The sequence below is a fragment of the Myxocyprinus asiaticus genome, chromosome 21, assembly GCF_019703515.2.
Source record: "Myxocyprinus asiaticus isolate MX2 ecotype Aquarium Trade chromosome 21, UBuf_Myxa_2, whole genome shotgun sequence".
Lineage (NCBI taxonomy): Eukaryota > Metazoa > Chordata > Actinopteri > Cypriniformes > Catostomidae > Myxocyprinus > Myxocyprinus asiaticus.
In genome coordinates this window covers 3,529,464-3,547,724 of record NC_059364.1, presented here as the reverse complement: position 1 = coordinate 3,547,724, position 18,261 = coordinate 3,529,464, and the positions used below count along the sequence as shown (strand labels likewise).

Sequence of the window (18,261 nt, the reverse complement as noted above, 5' to 3'; positions counted from 1 at the left end):
TATTTGACTTGGCACAGGTTTTTATGCCGGATGCCCTTCCTGACTAGATGCACCTAATTAACATGCAAAAAATAAATAAAATAAAATAACATTTTCTAGAGCAAAACTGTATGTCCACATAAACTAAGCAAAAAAGAAACGTCCTCTCACTTTCAACTGCTTTTATTTTCTGCAAACTTAACATGTGTAAATATTTGTATGAACATTAAAAGATTCAACAACTAAGACATAAACTGAACAAGTTTCACAGACATGTGACTAACAGAAATGGAATAATGTGTCCCTGAACAAAGGGGGGGTCAAAATCAAAAGTAACAGTCAGTATCTGGTGTGGCCAACAGCTGCATTAAGTACTGCAGTGCATCTCCTCCTCATGGACTGCACCAGATTTGCCAGTTCTTGCTGTGAGATGTTACCCCACTCTTTCACCAAGGCACTTGCAAGTTCCCGGACATTTCTGGGGGGAATGGCCCTAGCCCTCACCCTCCGATGCAACAGGTCCCAGACGTGCTCAATGGGATTGAGATCCGGGCTCTTCGCTGGCCATGGCAGAACACTGACATTTCTGCACAGAACGAGCAGTATGGCTGGTGGCATTGTCATGCTGGAGGGTCATGTCAGGATGAGCCTGCAGGAAGGGTACCACATGAGGGAGGAGGATGTCTTCCCTGTAACGCACAGCGTTGAGATTGCCTGCAATGACAACAAGCTCAGTCTGATGATGCTGTGACACACCGCCCCAGACCATGACAGAAATTCCACCTCCAAATCGATCCTGCTCCAGAGTACAGGCCTCAGTGTAACGCTCATTCCTTCAATGATAAACGCGAGTCCGACCATCACCCCTGGTGAGACAAAACCTTGACTCGTCAGTGAAGAGCACTTTTTGCCAGTCCTGTCTGGTCCAGCGAAGGTGGGTTTGTGCCCATAGGTGACGTTGTTGCCGGTGATGTCTGGTAAGGACCTGCCTTACAACAAGCCTACAAGCCCTCAGTCCAGCCTCTCTCAGCATATTGCGGACAGTCTGAGCACTGATGGAGGGATTGTGCATTCCTGGTGTAACTTGGGCAGTTGTTGTTGGCATCCTGTACTTGTCCCGCAGGTGTGATATTCAGATGTACCGATCCTGTGCAGGTGTTGTTACACGTGGTCAGCCACTGCGAGGATGATCAGCTGTCCTAATTTATTGCCGTGGCCACATCTGCGGTCCTCATGCCTCCATGCAGCATGCCTAAGGCACGTTCACGCAGATGAGCAGGGACCCTGGGCATCTTACTTTTGGTGTTTTTCAGAGTCAGTAGAAAGGTCTCTTTAGTGTCCTAAGTTTTTATAACTGTGACCTTAATTCATTATACTGAAAACACACAGAGCCAAAGCTGAACTAGGCCGTTAGGATTAGTAATGTGTTCTAAATATCAAAACAATCCATAAGACCAAAACAAATGTTAATGGCTGTGACATGATGAACTAAACATTTATACAGTAGCAATGTGGTCTCACTTGCTTTGCTTATAGAGTGTTTACCCTGGGATAAAACCTGGGAAAGTTAAAGGACAAATCATAGTGTTCAGTCATTTAGGAGTGTGTTTGATGTTTCTTGTCTCCAGACCAGCGTGTGGCTTCGTTCTGCACCATGACGGACATGCAGCGAGCCGAAGCCCTGCACATCTCCCGCGAGCTCACGAGACGCGTGGCGGCCGCAGAGGGAGCTGCCCTGGAGGCAGGGTGAGTTTACCAAAGACTGTTTAGCCTGGGATGGAGCTCTTGTATTAAAATGAATTGGAGAGATTGGAACGCCCAATATGGCGGATGTAGAAAAGGAAGTCCTGCCCTACAGGTAAAGCCCGCTATACTGCCCCTTGCTTTGAGGCAACGCTGAGAACGTAAGACATACTTGCATTATTAATTGCCTTTTGCAATATTTTGGAGCACAAGGCGTGAAATCAGGCATGCTTTGCTACTTGCGGGCCTAACATCTCTTTCTCTCCATCTTCTCTCTGCCTCTGTCTTTAGCAATACCTCTCCTGCCACACTAACGGGCAAAGTCAATCAATTGGAGGTGATCTTGAGACAGCTGCAGTACGACCTGAAAAAGGTAAGATCTCACCTCCCAGTGAACAACAGCTATATTTTCTTCTGTGTTTTCAGCATCACTTAGGTCCACTTTTAGTCATTTAGGGCCTATTTACATTTAGTTGCTGCATGTGTCTTGATCGACCACAGAAATGTGCCTCTGCAAGAGTGTTATAAAGTCTCTGTATTTGCACTATGCTGATATAAGAGTTCCCTTGGAATTGTGTCTCATATACGCTATTGGCCAAAATGGCCTGGACTTTGACAAATCTGTCTCAAGTCATCTTGAAGGGCATTCTGGTCAGTAAAAACGCATGATGTGACTAAGTGTTAAAGGATTAATTCACCCAAAAATGAAAATTCAGTTAGATTACTCACTCCTGTGTTGTTATAACCCCATATGATTTTCTTTCTTTTTCTAAATACAAAGGGAGAAATGGTGAAAAAAAAAATTGTGCTCAGTGATGCCATACAATGGCAGTTTATGGTGACCACCTCTTCAAGCTTCCAAAGAACTCAAAAGTATAATTCAGAAGTCTAATAAATGATTCCATGAGACTCTTGATTGTTATGAAAGCATACAAAAAGGTTTGGTGTGAAACAAACCGAAATCTAATGTATTATTTAGTGAAATTTTCACTGACCGTTGATCTCCTGTGCGTGTTCATGATAGTGCATGAGAGCAACAGTTCACACAGCTCAGCTCGCGACATCAAGCAAAAAATTGTTTTGATTATCTAAAAACTGGTCCGCCACAGCGATAGTGACAACAGAACACAACACAGCTGCACACAAAACAGAGAACAGAACTTACTAAACAAGTCTGAAGAGTTTGTAGTCAAAGAATTGATGCATTTCTATGTCCAGCCTTATTTTTTTATGAACGGAGTACTTGGAAATCAAACAGAAACATAGAGGAGCTACAGGCAGCCACAGTCACACCATGTCCTAACCTGACGGCAAACGACACTCAATAAAAGGTATATTTTCTATGGTAATCAGACGGTACATTCTGATCGACGGCATCGCGCTGGTAACTCTGTCCGCTGTTAACTGGCACCGGTGCAAAACCTTTAAAAAATAATGCTGGACATAGAAATTCATCAATTCTTCAACTGCAAACTCTTCAGACATGTTTAGTAAGTTCTGTTCTCTGTTTTATGTGCAGCTGTGTTGTGTTCTGTTGTCACTGTCGCTGTGGAGGACCTGTTTTTAGATAAACAAGTTTTCGCTTGAACGCCCCAATGTCGCAAGCTGATCTGCGTGAACTGTTGCTCTCATGCCCTATCATGAACGCACACAGGAGATCAACGGTCAGTGAACATTTTCACTAAATAATACATTAGATTTCAGTTTGTTTCTCACCAAAACTTATCGTATGATTTCATAACAATCAAGAGTCTCATGGAATAATTTATTAGACTTATGAATTATACTTTTGTGTTCTTTTGAAGCTTGAAGAGGTGGTCACCATAAACTGCCATTGTATGTCATCACTGAGCACAAATTTTGTTTTTTTCACAATTTCTCCTTTTGAGTTAAGAAAAAGAAAGAAAGTCATATAGGGTTATAATAACACAGGGGTGAGTAAACAATGACTGAATTTTCATTTTTGGATGAACTATCCCTTTAAGTACCCCAATAGATGTTTTTGTCATCTTGACCACTGGTAGATCTTTATTTTTTCTCCATAAATTTCTCACAAATGCACTCGGTGGTAGGTGGTAGCGTGGTGATTCAGCCTTTAAACTGAGGAATGTGAATTAATTTTCAGTAACAAATTAACAATCCGAGTCCGCCCAGGCGTTAGCTGCATGTATAAAACGTGGAATGTCTTGGAATTTGACATATTTGGACAAAAAAGAATGTTTAAATGCACAAATAATCAAATTAAAATTGCGATATATTCTAGTGTGATGGTCAAACTTCCAAAGGCTGGGATTTAATAAAATAAATATAATATGCATGTGCTGCATGCTTTAAAATGAATGTGTAATGAATTGAGAAAAAATAACCATTCAATAACCATAATATACATCATGACCTCTCGTGTGTTTTTGTTTAAACATTACACCCATTGGTTAAATAAAATGTCCTGGAAAAGTGTACTTTAAAAATAGTCTACAACCCTGAAAATGTAGACTTGGGTAGGATAGATTTTCAGCAGTTAAGACCAGAAATGATTTTACACCTGGTGTTATTGACAGAAATGTCACAACATTCAAATACTATGACTATAAACGTTATATCATGTCTCTTTAAGAGCCGTATATCTTCCACACTAATTAAAAGTTTCTATATCTTAAGTGCCATTGTATTTTATTTGTCAAACCATTCTTTAATAAGCTCTCAGTGTAGAATTCATAAACTTGTGTTCGTCATCTTTGATCAAGCAAGCATCACTATAACTATTGCTCATACTTGGGGTTAGGGGTTTGATCACATAGCAACCACATAGCAACACATCGATAACCACTCCGAACACCTTAGCAACCATATACAAATGCCCTGGCAACCACATAGCAACACACCAGCAACCACATAGCACTACACCAACAGCCACTCAGGACATCATAGCAACCTTATACCAAAGCCTTGGCAACCACCCAAAACACCTTAGTAATCACATAGTAATGCCCTAACAACAACTTGGAATACCTCAGCAAGCACATATTAAGGCCTTGGAAACCACCCTGAACACCTCAGCAACCACATAGCAATGCCTTGGCAACCACCCAAAAAACCTTAGCAGCCACATAGCAATACACTAACAACCAACAAGAACACCATAGCAGCCACATAGCAATGCACTATCAACCACCCAGAACACCTTAGCAACCACATATCAAGGCACTAAAAACCACCCAGAACACCTTAGCAACCATATAGCAACCCACTACCAACCACTCAGAGCACCTTAGCAACCATACATCAATGCCTTGGCGACCATCCCAAAACACATTTCTAGCCGCATAGCATCACTAAAACACCTAGAACACCTTAGCAACCACATAGCAACTCACTACATAGAAATGCACTAAAATCCACTCAAAACACATTAGCAACCACATAATCAATGCCATGGCAACCACCTAGAACACCTTAGCAATCACATAGCAATGCCTTGGCAACCACCCAAAACACATTTATAGCCGCATAGCATCACTAAAACACCTAGAACACCTTAGCAACCACATAGCAACTCACTATCAACCATCCAGAACACTTTAGCAACCGCATAGCATCACACAAAAACACCTAGAACACCTAATCAACTAAATAGCAATGCTCTACCAACCACTCAGAACACCTCAGCAACCATAAATCAATGCCTTGGCAACCACCCAAAAAAACCTTAGCAACCACACTACCAACCACCCAGAACGCCTTAGCAACCTCATAGCAATGCACTAAAAACCACTCAAAACACCTAATGCCTAGTTCTACGCAGGGAAACACTGCTCACATTTTCACTTCACCCATCATTCTTTTTTTTTTTTTGTGTACAGGAGAAGGAGGACAAGGCGATCCTCCAGGTAGAGGTGCAGCACCTGAGACAGGACAACATGAGACTGCAGGAGGAGAGCCAGACTGCTGCCGCCCAGCTCAGGAAGTTCACGGAGTGGTTCTTCCACACCATCGACAAGAAACCTTGATGGAGACTCCTGTCTGCTTTGGGAGAGAGGTGGAACCTGCCCCTTTGAGCAGTTCCTCAGGGTGTTGAAAGAGAGTTTAAGGGTAAGAGGGTAAAACCACTGGAGAACTATCTGCCATTGAAGCATCAGATACCTTCGAGACAATCTTCACGGATGCTTTAGCGGCAGAGATTTACCTACTCTTGCAAGGCCAAATTCCTACTGCAATTCCAATGAAATGAAGAATGTAAGTTTATACTGGACTGTGGAAGCTACTTTGTTGGTGCTAGTTGAAGTAGAAGAGTTGGTTTACAGACTAATCCTTCACACCAGGTGGGACGAGGAGAAATAGGTTTGTCATGGAGAATGTACTGGACTACTGGTACCAAGACACTATCAGCTCCAGGATTTTACTTCTACAAACAACAACATTGAAAAGGTGGATTATGAATGTAACACATCAAGACCTTTAGTAGCTTGAAATTTCATTCGAACTTCCTCAAGACATATGGCAAGCAATCCGTGTTTTTATTTTGCACCACAGTCAAACGTTGAAGTTCGAGAGGTCAACAGTAAGTTCTGGCAATAATCTTGGAGTCGCAGAACTTCTAAAAACGACAATGTCCCCAGTAGCTCAATGTGTAGAGTTCCCGAACCAATTCAGCTGTCCCATATTTGCTAATGAGACTGTGCCTCATAGAACAATTGAAGATCAGAAAGGAAGCAGGTGTATACGTTGCTTTTTCATTCCTTCTCAACACATGCCTTGTCTACGGTTCACTGAATCCTGATGTGTACTGTGTATAGATAAAGCGTTGTAAAATCCGATCTATGCGCAGTTCCTCCCTGCAGCTTTCAAACTGACTACGACTGACTACCAGTGAACCTCAGTCACCATGCCAAAATTGTGTTTATCTCTGTACAGAAACCACAAGAAAGTGTCTTGTATTTAACACTGTTATTTAAGCTTATTTAACCTAAATTAGTTTATTTTATTAAATAAAATAAAAAAGTCTTGGTTTCTGCTTTAGGGAGGATGTAGGAAAGGCTACGTAATGGAGATACTGTGATGACCGTAGCTTTGCCAGGACTGTGTCAGATATGTTGATATTTTGATCGATTTGTCTTTGTTTTTCTCATTCCAACATTTGGATGCTGCTAGATTACACTCTGTTGGTTTCTACGCTTTTACAAATGTGTTTCTTTGTAAATTGATTTCATGTAAAATGGGACATTGGTTGCTTTTTTTCTCTTTTTTTTTAATAAATGTAGATGTAAACAAACATGTGCTTATTTCAATGTTTATGAACAACAAAAATAATAAGCAAATAATGGACAATCTCAAACCACCGACTGAGTAATGGGTGAATCTCGTGAAAACTGGTGAGAACATCGTTGTGTCTTGGTTCACCCCAAAATTGAAATGAAATGGTGAAGTATATTTAGCATAACAAAACTGAGACTTTTAAAGACCAATGAGATTGTGACATTATTTTCATGACAATTAAGCAGTTTTAACTCTTTTAAGCTCAGGTGGGCCTGCGAGAAAAAATAATAATTGCCAAAATATCAATAACTACAGTCTTGACTAGCACAACATAGGAATCGTTTGAAAGCTTAGAAGCTGTACTTTATAATGCATGCAGTCTTTATGACCAAAACTGCTTTGAAATTTGTAGACAAATTAGAAGTGTTCTGTTTTGATAATTTATTAAAAAAAAAAAAAAAAAAAAAAAAAACACTGTACATATTATTGCAATCAGTAAAAACATCAAACTCATCAAATAGCCATGTGTCATATGTTGTTGGAAAGCTTTCAAATAGAAGAATACATCCAACCTATTTGTTTTACTCACAGAAAAAATATAGCGAGTAATAGCTAAGTATATGTCTTTGATAATTATGTTGGTGTTGCTTATATGCTGCATTTTGCTTATAACTTCATGAAAATATAAAATATCACATAATATTACTTAGAGGAGGTGATTATCTTTCAAATGAGCCTACACACAAGGTAATCGGATGCATAGATCATTAGATAATCCACATGAAGCACAATGTTACATATGGCCACCAGGAGATGGCGCCAAATACATGACACAGACTCAATGATGACTCAGATGACACGGAATGAAACTCATTCTGTGAAATCTCATTACTAAAATCATGTCTGCATGCTATGCAAACCTTTAGTCATTGTTGTGTTTGCATGTGTAATTAGTCTTTTATTTACAGTTATTATGTTTTATTTGTTTGGAGATGTTTTTGGACACATGGAGATGTTTTTGGACACTATGATAAATTATTTTTGTATTGCTATTACTTTTGATTGCTTTTCTTATCAACACAAAATTTTTCTCAAATACAGTTGACATGATTGGGAACAAAACAAAAGCAGATTTTCAGAGCCACCTCATTTATACCCAGAGATATATAATGTCAAATAAGAAAAAAAAGAAAAATTTTGGCTCTTTTTTTTTTTTTTTTTCCCAGCAGAGTTAAAAGACTTTAGCCTTGGGTATGCCACTGAAACAAGAAATCTTTAAAAACACTTTCAGAGCTTAAATGGTTTATTGGAGATCGTCCAATAATTGGTTTTACTGATTTTTTACCGATATTTACACTTTTTTGATTAATCATTTCTTTTTTCTTTTTTATATCGAGTTTAGCGATAAATGCTGCCATTTGGTGGATATGTAAACAATAGCGCCTAAAGATGCGGTCACACGACACTTCGCGCTCCATTCAAACACATCCAAACGTGGCAGACCAAAAATGCAAGATCGTGCAAAGAAATGTAGTATTCTGCTGCAGAGGAAAGTTCAGGTTTGGTGAACTCTCGACCTGCGAATTACGATTACATGAAGATGTGTGACAAATAGAAGATCTAAACATCAAACACTATCCTCTTGGCTTAATACAAAGAATATACAGTATATTTCAAATCTGCAAGTTTTTATTGTTGCAGGAAAGTGAGTACATGGTAAATTTTATCATTTTGAATATAATATAATTTTCTATTTGTGATTTATTTAATAAAACCAGAAGCCCTCACCCGTGACATCATTTCCTGGTCCGCTGCAGTGTCTGAAATAATTTGCTTCATGCTAGTGTTTAGCGTATCGTGCCTGGTTAGGATGCGGTAATGATATTTTTGGGGAGGAGAATGTTCTTAAATGTTGTGAAATAAATGCCACAGTGCAATAGGCTTCATTTTCTACAGACATAGAAACAGAGTTGGGGGGTTTTTTTTCTCTTTTTTTTTTTTTCACTCAGCTGATACACACAGAAACCGCTGCTCATCACAGCAAACAAACATCTGACTCATTCCGAGCATTTGCACTGACCTCCTGATGACACTGACATTTTTCCAGTTCACTGGAGGCAGGAAATTATTGTTGCCGTGAAAGCTGCATATTCTGATGAAGACCGCTTTTACGAGTAACCTGTCAGAGGATAAATCCACATCTAATGTACACTTGTCTGTTTTTTCACAGATGGATCAGTCCTCTGCTTTCGAGGCAAGGCAAGGCAGATTTAAGGGCTTGTGTAAGTGTAAAAGGTCAGAAAGATAGGGTGCTAACCCATTTAAAGATTTAAAAACAATAAGATCTTAAAATCAATTCTATAATGGACTGGCAGCCAATGAAGAGATGCTAATATTGGGGAGATGTGGTCTCGTTTACGAGTCCCCGTCAGGAGTCTAGCTGCAGCATTCTGTACCATTTGCAGTCATGGCAAAGATGACTGGCTGACTCATATATAAAGTGAATTATAGTAATCTTGACACAAAGAAACAAATGTGTGCATCACCCTCTCAAAATCATTAAAAGAAAGAAGAGGCTTAACTTTGGCCAGTAATCTTAAGTGGAAAAAACTAAATTTGACAACAAAATGTATCTGTTTGTCAAATTTAAGAGAACTGTCAAATAGTACCCCTAAGTTATTCACCATAGGTTTACTATAGGGAGCTAGAGGGCCTAAGTTAAATTTTGAAGTGCAAACACCATCAGAGGCCCCAAACACAAAAATCTCTGTTTTGTTTTCATTGAGGTGTAAAAAGTTTAGAGCCATCCAAGATTTTAAATCTTTCAAACAAGCCAGTAGGGGCTCTATAGTATTGTTTTTCTTTTTCAAAGGCAGATAGATTTGAGTATCGTCTGCATAGAAGTGAAAATAAATGCCATGCTTGTTAAAAATAGACCCAATGGGAAGCATATACAATGAAAACAGGACGGGGCCAAGAACAGAGCCTTGGGGGATCCCACAAGTAAGAAGAGCAATGCTAGATGAAAAATCACCAATATTAACTGAAAAACTTCTATTGCTCAAATATGACTTAAACCACTCAAGAACAGTTCCTCGGATACCCACAAACTGTTCAAGCCGGGCTATAAGGATATCGTGATTAATGGAATCGAATGTTGCACTAAGGTCTAACAGCACCAGTACTGCGGAGTCCACAGCATCTACAGCCAGCAAAACATCATTCAGAACTTTTAAAAGTGCAGATCCTGTGCTATGGTGTGCTCTAAAACCAGACTGAAAGACCTCAAACAGAGCATTCTTGTCCAAAAAAGTCTGCAGTTGAAGGAGAATAATTTTCTCCAAGACTTTCAATAAAAAAGGCAATTTAGAAATTGGTCTAAAATTTGCATAAATTGACGGATCCAGATTTGTTTTGTTTTTTAAAGAGGCTGCACTACAGCATGTTTTAAATAGGCTGGCTCAGACCCTGTTGCAAGGCAGCTATTGATTATGGACAGGATACTAGGCCCAACCATATCAAATACCCTTTTTAAGTAATCGAGAGGGAAGTACATCATTAGGTGATGTACAATATTTATCAGAATGGGAAGAGAGACTGGCTCAAACTGGCCAAACGCAGCAGGACAGACATGAGGGGCAGATGGGTCATTAGCAGCAGATGGAATATGAGATTTAATATCATCAATCTTATTAACAAAAAGTTTTAGAAAATCTTTGCAGGTTGCAGATGACACATCAAAGCAGACAGTATAAGGGGGCTGATAACAGAATGTATTGTGCAAAACAAAACTCTGGGTCTATGACAGTTTTTTTTTTTTTTTTTGCAATAATATCAGAAAATACTTTGCTTTAACTGTTTTCTGATATGTTAAGGAATCCCTTAAAATGTCATGACACCTGAAGCTTGTCTTTCGACGACAGAGGACCTAACTGGGCAACGAGGCCAGGTAAGGAGGGCATGGAGGAACCTAAAATCAGAATTTCGGTTTTGCTTTCATTTAATTGCAAGAAATTGTTTGCCAGCCAATGTTTAATATCTTTGAAGCAATTTAGGGTGTTCTCAAATGAACAATTCTTGTCTACACTCACTGGGAAATACGTTTGTGAATCGCCAGCATAGCAGTGATACGATATGCTGTACTTCTGAAAAATAGAGCTCAGAGGAAGCATATATAGGGAAAATAACAAGGGTCCTAAAATCGACCCTTGAGGGACACCACACTGTAATTGAGCTGATGTTGAAGAGAAATTACCTAAATTTACAGAGAATGTCCTTTCTTTCAGATAGGAGGAAAACCACTGGATGGCCTTGGATGCCAACCATACATTCTAGACGATTGAGAAGAATATTATGGTCGATAGTGTCGAACGCGGCACTGAGATCTAATAAAATCTGAATATCATTAGTGACCTTCAACAATGCAGATTAGTGCTGTGCAAGGGTCTGAAACCAGACTGAAATGTATCTAAAATGTTAAATGTATTTAGATAGGAGTAGAGCTGTGAATAAACAACTCTCTCCAAAATCTTGGAAATAAAAGGCAGTGTTGAGATTGGTCTGTAATTGTTGTGTATTGCTGGATCCAAAAAAGTTTTTTTTAACAAAGGATGTAGAATTGCATGTTTAAAACTACTTGAAACAACTCCACTTGCTAATGAGCCGTTAATTATAGCTGTCACACAGGAACTTATAGTTATGAATACTTATTTAAGAAGGCGTGGAGAAAGAATATCTAGCTTGTAACTGGAACACTTCATCTTAGAGGCTACATCTGCAAACTGTGCTGATGTAACTGGTTCAAAGTGAGTCAGGGAGCTGGACGGGGAAGGAATTAGTGGTTGATCAAATTGTGCAGGTACAATTGCACCTTTAATCTGCTCAATTTTGTGAGTAAAGAAGTTTAAAAATGTTTCACAGTTCTCTTGGGTGGCGTCCAGAAAAGCATTTTTAGTTGGGTTTAAAACAGAATCAATTGTTTTAAACAATACTTTTGGTCGCTTTGCGTTATCAGAGATTAATGTAGAGAAAAACGTAGCTTTCGCTTCCTTTACAGCTCTCTGATAGTTAAACACTCCTTTAAATGCTAAAACATATTTATGAGATGAAAAACTCAAAATTGTGAGAGTCTAATTTGAGATAAAAAGTCATAATTCTGAGATAGTCAAAATGATGAGATACTAAATCAAAAGTATGAGAGGCTAAGTCATATTTATGAGATTATAAAGTCAAAATTGTGAGAAAAAGTCAGAAATTATTGGATAAAAAAGTCATAACTATGAGAGTCAAAATTATGAGAAAAAGTCCAAATTGTGAGATAGTCTAATTTATGAGATAGTCAATTATGAGATAATAAAATTAAAATTATGAGATGCTAAGTCATATTTATGAGAAGATATGTTCTATTAGCAGCAGACACACCGTGTTGGCCAATAGTCTGGTTACAGCGCTTTGTGCAAGTAGTAGTTTTATAACACATTTGTTTTCTTTGTTATTATGTGAATTTTCTTAAAGCTTCAAAGAGGCCAAACACATAAATCACGTTATGATTAAAGAATCAATGTTTCACTTACACTGTAACTCGCAGCTGCCAAGAGTTTATTCTAAACATCAGAGAACGCCACAAGATTGAAGTGGTACAAGTGAGGGGAGACAAAGAATGCCAAGAACACACACACACACACACACATGTACAGTCCTCAAGCATTCTCAGTCCTGCCGCAAGATGTTGGAATGATATGGATTAAGAAAAATGTTTCCGTTTTCCACATGTGTTACCAAGCTGGATCGAGCTGTGACTGCTGTTTGAATGTTATTCCCTGCCTTTATATTCTTAAAGACGGAAAAGTAATTAACCATGTGTGCATATGTCATTTACACAACATACTGCACTAAAACATGTACACAAAGTCAGGCAGAAAGTAGACATTTGATACATTGTTATGATGCAGGAACTGGTCTTTAAGGATGCTGAGTCACAGTTGAATGTAACCGAGCTAATATGACGCACAGCTGAATCATCAACTCAGTTTCCCACGGTCATGGAAAACCTGGAAATATTTAAGGACATTTTAGAATTAGGATTTTCAGGCCTGGAAAAGTCATGGAACATGGAAATGTTCCAGCTTCAACACAAGTTACGCTCAATCGACAGACTTTTTGGCATAATGTTGATCACCAGAAAAATGTATTTCGACTCATCCCTCCTTTTCTTAAAAAAAAAATAAATAAAATCTGGGTTACAGTGGAAGTGAATGGGGCCAATCTGTAAACATTAAAATACTCACTGTTCCAAAAGTATAGCCACAACACATAAACAGTATGTGTTAACATGATTTTAGTGATAAAATCACTTACTAACCTTTTTTGTGTGAAGTTATATGATGACGTTATGCCGTAAACCCTGTAACGACCATCAATATGATGATTTAAACAAATCATAAATCATGGAGTGCATGATATCAAGCAGTAAATCAACTTGTGATCAAGTCAGCTTTTACAGGCACAGTGAAACATGTGAAAGCGTGTTAGTAATGTCTGTCTGCCTCATTACCACAAATGACAAGAACCACAGTGGATACAGACGTGCATAAAATAAATGGAGAACTGACTGAACTGGAGCCAAACAGGAGATGTGTTTTGACTACACAACAGATGCTGCAAACTCTACAGGGACAGCAACGTAAGGACTGATTGAATAATTCATATTTTAAGAGACAGTTTCTTTTTTAAATTTACATTTACATGCATTTGGCAGACGCTTTTATCCAAAACGACTTACAGGGACAATTCCCCTGGAGCAGCCTGGAGTTAAGTGCCTTGCTCATGGACACAATGGTGGTGGCTGTGGGGATTACCAGTTATATGCTTTAGCCCACTACGCCATCACCACTCCATCTATTCAGCCTCTGAGAAGCCTGTGGTTGGTGTAGCTGTTCATGTGTGGTGCCATCCACTGCTCCTCTGTAAAAGGTTGTGGCTTGCTAAACGATTCGGCCAAACGGGAAAGTTTATCGGTCGATGTCGATGACTGATTTATCGGCAGCAGTGATATATCGGTTGACCACTAATCTGAAATGCTAAATAGTGAAAATAACTTCTATAAAAATTACGGCTGTTGATATAATGGTTTAATTTCAGTTGCTAATAACTATAGACCAATCTCAAAATTATTAAAAAAGCAATAGCGAAGCAAATGTTGGAGGTTGTGAAGGATAACAATATTTTTGAGAAATTACAGTCTTACTGCCCTTCTTAGGGTTACCAATGACTTAATGCTTGCGGAGGACACTGGGGAGTGATCCATTTTAGTGTTGTTTGATTTAACTGCAGCGTTTGATACAGCTGATCATTCAGCTTTAATTGATACATTAAAGAGATAGGTGGGAATATCTGGGGTGGCTTTAGACTGGTTTGTTTCCTATTTGTCAAATAGGAAATTTGTAGTGTCTGTTGGAGATGATATGTCCTCCTTTTCAACAATAAATTGTGGTGTTCCGCAAGGATCCCTGTTAGGGCCTATTTTGTTTTCTCTATATATGTTACCTCATGGTTCTGTTATTTGAAAATACAACATTAATTTTAATTGCTATGCAGTTGACCTACAGTTGTATTTGTTGTTGAATACCAACGATCTGTCCAGTATAAATGTTCTTCAAGAGTATTTCGCAGATATAAAAAATTGGATGGCATGTAATTTTCTGTAGTTAAATTCCGATAAAACAGAGGATGTAATAATCGGTCATGGTTTTAAAAAAAAGCAGATTGAATCAGTTCCAAGATCCAGATACAAAACAAAAGATGATAGAGCATTTGAAGTGAAGACTGCACAATTATGAAACAGCCTGCCCAGGGATATTAGATCTGCTGAATTTGTGTCCGTTTTAAGTCCCTTTTAAAAACACATTTGTTTAAACTTGCTTTTACTACTTTGTACATTTTTGTTTTTACCTTGTGTCTTCCTGAGTGTGTTTTGATTTTATGTTTTGTGAAGCACCTTATGCTAAATTGCTAAAAGGTGCTATATAAATAAAGTTATTGTTGTTATTATTATTATTATTATTATTATTAATTTAGTGTGATTAATTATATGAAATATATAGCATACAAAAATTAACAACTAATCATGCCCCTGATCCATACATAAATTCTGTAATAAGGAATGTACCTAACAGACAAATTGAAGCTTTATGTACCACCTTGATTCAGTAGGGGACATTTAGTGCTCTAGCTGTACAGGCAACAGCCTCGTTAAACCAACGAGAGCAAGAGGCAACACAGTCTTCCACAGATGCATTTTGTGCTCAATGACAGCTAGACCGAGAACAACAGAATTCAGAATTCGTGACTCGTTTTTTAACGTTTCAGACTACATTTAACTTGACACAGTGTCCTAAAACACTGCGCTTATGACCAAAGGCACTTTAATAAAAATACATTTTATTTACATATTGCCTTTCTAAAACTCAAGGTCTCTTTAAACTAGTTCAACGTGACCAAAGGTGACGTCTGATGCATAACTAAATAGACCAATTAAAAATAGTTTGGACGGAAGTAGGACAATAATAGGGTTATATTCAATAATATGAAAATAAAACAAACAATATTTTGTATTGTAGAAATGCTTAACTTGTCTGCTGCCACAATATATGTAAATTATGCAGTGCATCTGAATTATCTGAATAATCATATTTATTATATAATTTATTTTTAATTATTTTAATTATTATATACTAAATTATCTTTATTTGGGGGGATGCTAAAGCAGGACGATGCTAAAAACAGGTGAAAATGGGGTCCAAAATGTTTCAAGATTTGTCAACTTCAACCACATTCGGAGGTGGTCGAATGTAGTTAAAAACACATTTGGTGTTTTCAGCTACATAGTGTAAACGCTAATCCGTTTGAATGCGTTCGAACAGCATCAAAGCAACACCTCACCTGTCAATCAACCGCTGCACTAAAACAAGAGTCACATGGTGCGCTCACATCATGTTGGAATTACCGTAATTACGAAATTCTGACTTGACTCTTTGTAGAACTCGTAATTAAAAGTTGTAAAATCGATTTTCAATGTAATCTCCGACTTGACAATCATGTCTCGTAAAAAGAACCAATATGGCAGCAGCCTCAACAGTTAAAGGTAGTTTTCAACAACAACGCCGTTTTGGATGTGAACAGCTCTGAGTAGAATCTCCAAGTTGCCATCTCATAATAACAGTTATTCAGACACAATGTGAATGCAGCATTAAACTTTGTCAGTTATGTGCGATTTTGAAAGGAAAAAAACATCTGATCAGAACATTAAAAAGCACATATATTTACATGCACAAAAACTTCACAGAACTTCTTCAGTGGGTCGATATCAATATGTAGTGACATAGATGAAAGGCTTTTTTTTTTTTTTTTTTTATGTTTTGGTGCAAGTAAATCGGAAATCGGAAACTGGATATAACGCTAAGAGCAAAATTGAATTAACAGGTACTCAAGGAGATCTTGTTTACTTGCTACTAAGTGTTGATGCAATGAACCTTCCAAACTTTTGTCAAATCCACAAACTAGTTGTTCCTTGGAAGCGCTCATTGTAGTAGCCTGGTAAACAAGATTTCGTTTCATGGCGGACTGAAAAAAACTGTCCACCCTGACTCCCAGAAATTACACAAAGCCAGCCAATCAGATTGGAACTTGCCAGTTTTAGTGAGCTCTTTCCAGTTTTTTTGGTACGATCAGACGGTCTATGAACTGATTTCTAGTGATAGCAATCAAATATAGATGATCTCAAACTCTGGAGTTCATGCTAGTCCATATTAGCAGGCTGTCCTGCTGTCTTGGCTGTTGAATGTGGTCACATGTGCGTCTGAGCTGAAGTTAAGCCTGAGCGTCTGTGTGTTTTGTCTTTATTATCTGCTCCGGTCTGTGCTGATAGCCCCTGGTGCTCTGCTGGAGCTCTTTTGGACAGTTTTAGGCTGCCAAACAGGCCTGGGGTTTACAAAACATGCAGACACGAGGTGGATCTCGAAGAGTCTCGCTTAATGAAGATATTTAATCTTTGTCTGAGATCTTTGCCAGTACAGCAGATGGGTTCTACACTGAGAGAGGAACAACTGCTGGAGGCTTTCTGATGGGGGTCATCTTCTGGACTTACAAGCAGCAGGAGTTTAAAAATGACTAAAGTGGCCGAGCTTTGGCTTTCCCTGCAAAGAAGATGAGTTTAAACCGCAAACAATTCCCACGATGGTCTAGCCCGGTTTATGCTGGTATGGTGCTGGTGAAGCTGGTTATCCCTTATGTTGAGTTCTGGTCATTTTTTTACTTAATACAATTGTGGTAAAATTCCACATATAGTATCTGAAAACACACACAAAAAAAATGCAGACCATTTCTTTAATCTTTTTTGTTTTATTTCACTAAGTGGTTAATTTTCCACAGGGAATGCCCCCCACTAGACTGGTATGAGCTCAGTTCAATAAAATTCTTCTGTCTATATATATATATATATATAATATTTATGTTCAAAAAATGTGTTCATAATTACTAAAAAAGAAGTTGATAAAAAGGTCTAATGCAATATTTTGTGATAATATATGCAATATGGGAGATTTATAAACAATCTTAGTGGGCCGGTCATTTTTGACCGGGAACTCAAAATGTGTTAGCACAAAATGAACACAGCACAAGGGTTAAGAAGATAGTTTAAAAGCCTGGTGCAGACACCAGCACACCAGCATCCCATACTAGGGGACCAGCACCCAAAACAGAGCATAAGCTGGTGACCAGCAATGCTGGTCTTTCAGTAGGGTTGGCACTCAGTCCAGAAATGCACTGTAATCACCCCATTTCAGGCTAGATCTACTGCAGCCATCCAAGTTAAGGGCTACCAAAAACTTTCATGTTGTTGTTGCATTCAGTTTTATGTTGGAAACCTTAAATTGCATGCTGTCTCTGGGACATCCCTAAAGTCAACTGGTGTGGTTTGGAGGTTTTTGTGAGGGCAGTGTGGTGTCATTAGTGTCAAACACACTCCTCTGAACTAATAGTTTCTGAATAAGCTCTTGATAGTCCTTCAAAAGCAGGCTGAGACCAGATGGCAGCCTACTGTCCACACTTTACTTCTCAGTGCTCCATTACCTACCTAGCTTTTAAACAACCTATCTGTCCATGTACCCAGAGGAGTATAGCACAGCAGAGTCCAGATGAGGCATAATGAAAGAGGCAAGATACCCTAAGATCACTGTGATGTAAAGACACAGAAAACGTTGCGCTGTGTTGTTTGTGTGAGAAATTCAG

The 18,261-nt window shown here is 38.5% G+C and overlaps 2 protein-coding genes across 7 annotated transcripts in view; one reads left to right on the top strand and one right to left on the bottom strand.

Moving 5' to 3' along the window:
* LOC127411914 (signal-induced proliferation-associated 1-like protein 2) overlaps nucleotides 1-7,838 on the top strand; it is a 212,625-nt gene extending 204,787 nt beyond the window's left edge. For 5 of the 6 annotated variants that reach the window (XM_051647814.1, XM_051647813.1, XM_051647812.1 and 2 more), the window contains 3 exons: nucleotides 1,608-1,725; nucleotides 2,014-2,095; nucleotides 5,583-7,838. In XM_051647814.1, the coding sequence (XP_051503774.1) occupies nucleotides 1,608-1,725; nucleotides 2,014-2,095; nucleotides 5,583-5,729 (347 nt within the window). In that variant the 3' untranslated portion in view covers nucleotides 5,730-7,838. The remainder of the gene's footprint in view (nucleotides 1-1,607; nucleotides 1,726-2,013; nucleotides 2,096-5,582) is intronic. The other variant, XM_051647816.1, reaches the window with a different exon arrangement.
* Nucleotides 1-18,261, bottom strand: part of LOC127411934 (Kruppel-like factor 18) — a 317,765-nt gene that overhangs the window by 62,941 nt on the left and 236,563 nt on the right. The gene's annotated exons all lie outside the window — the stretch shown is intronic.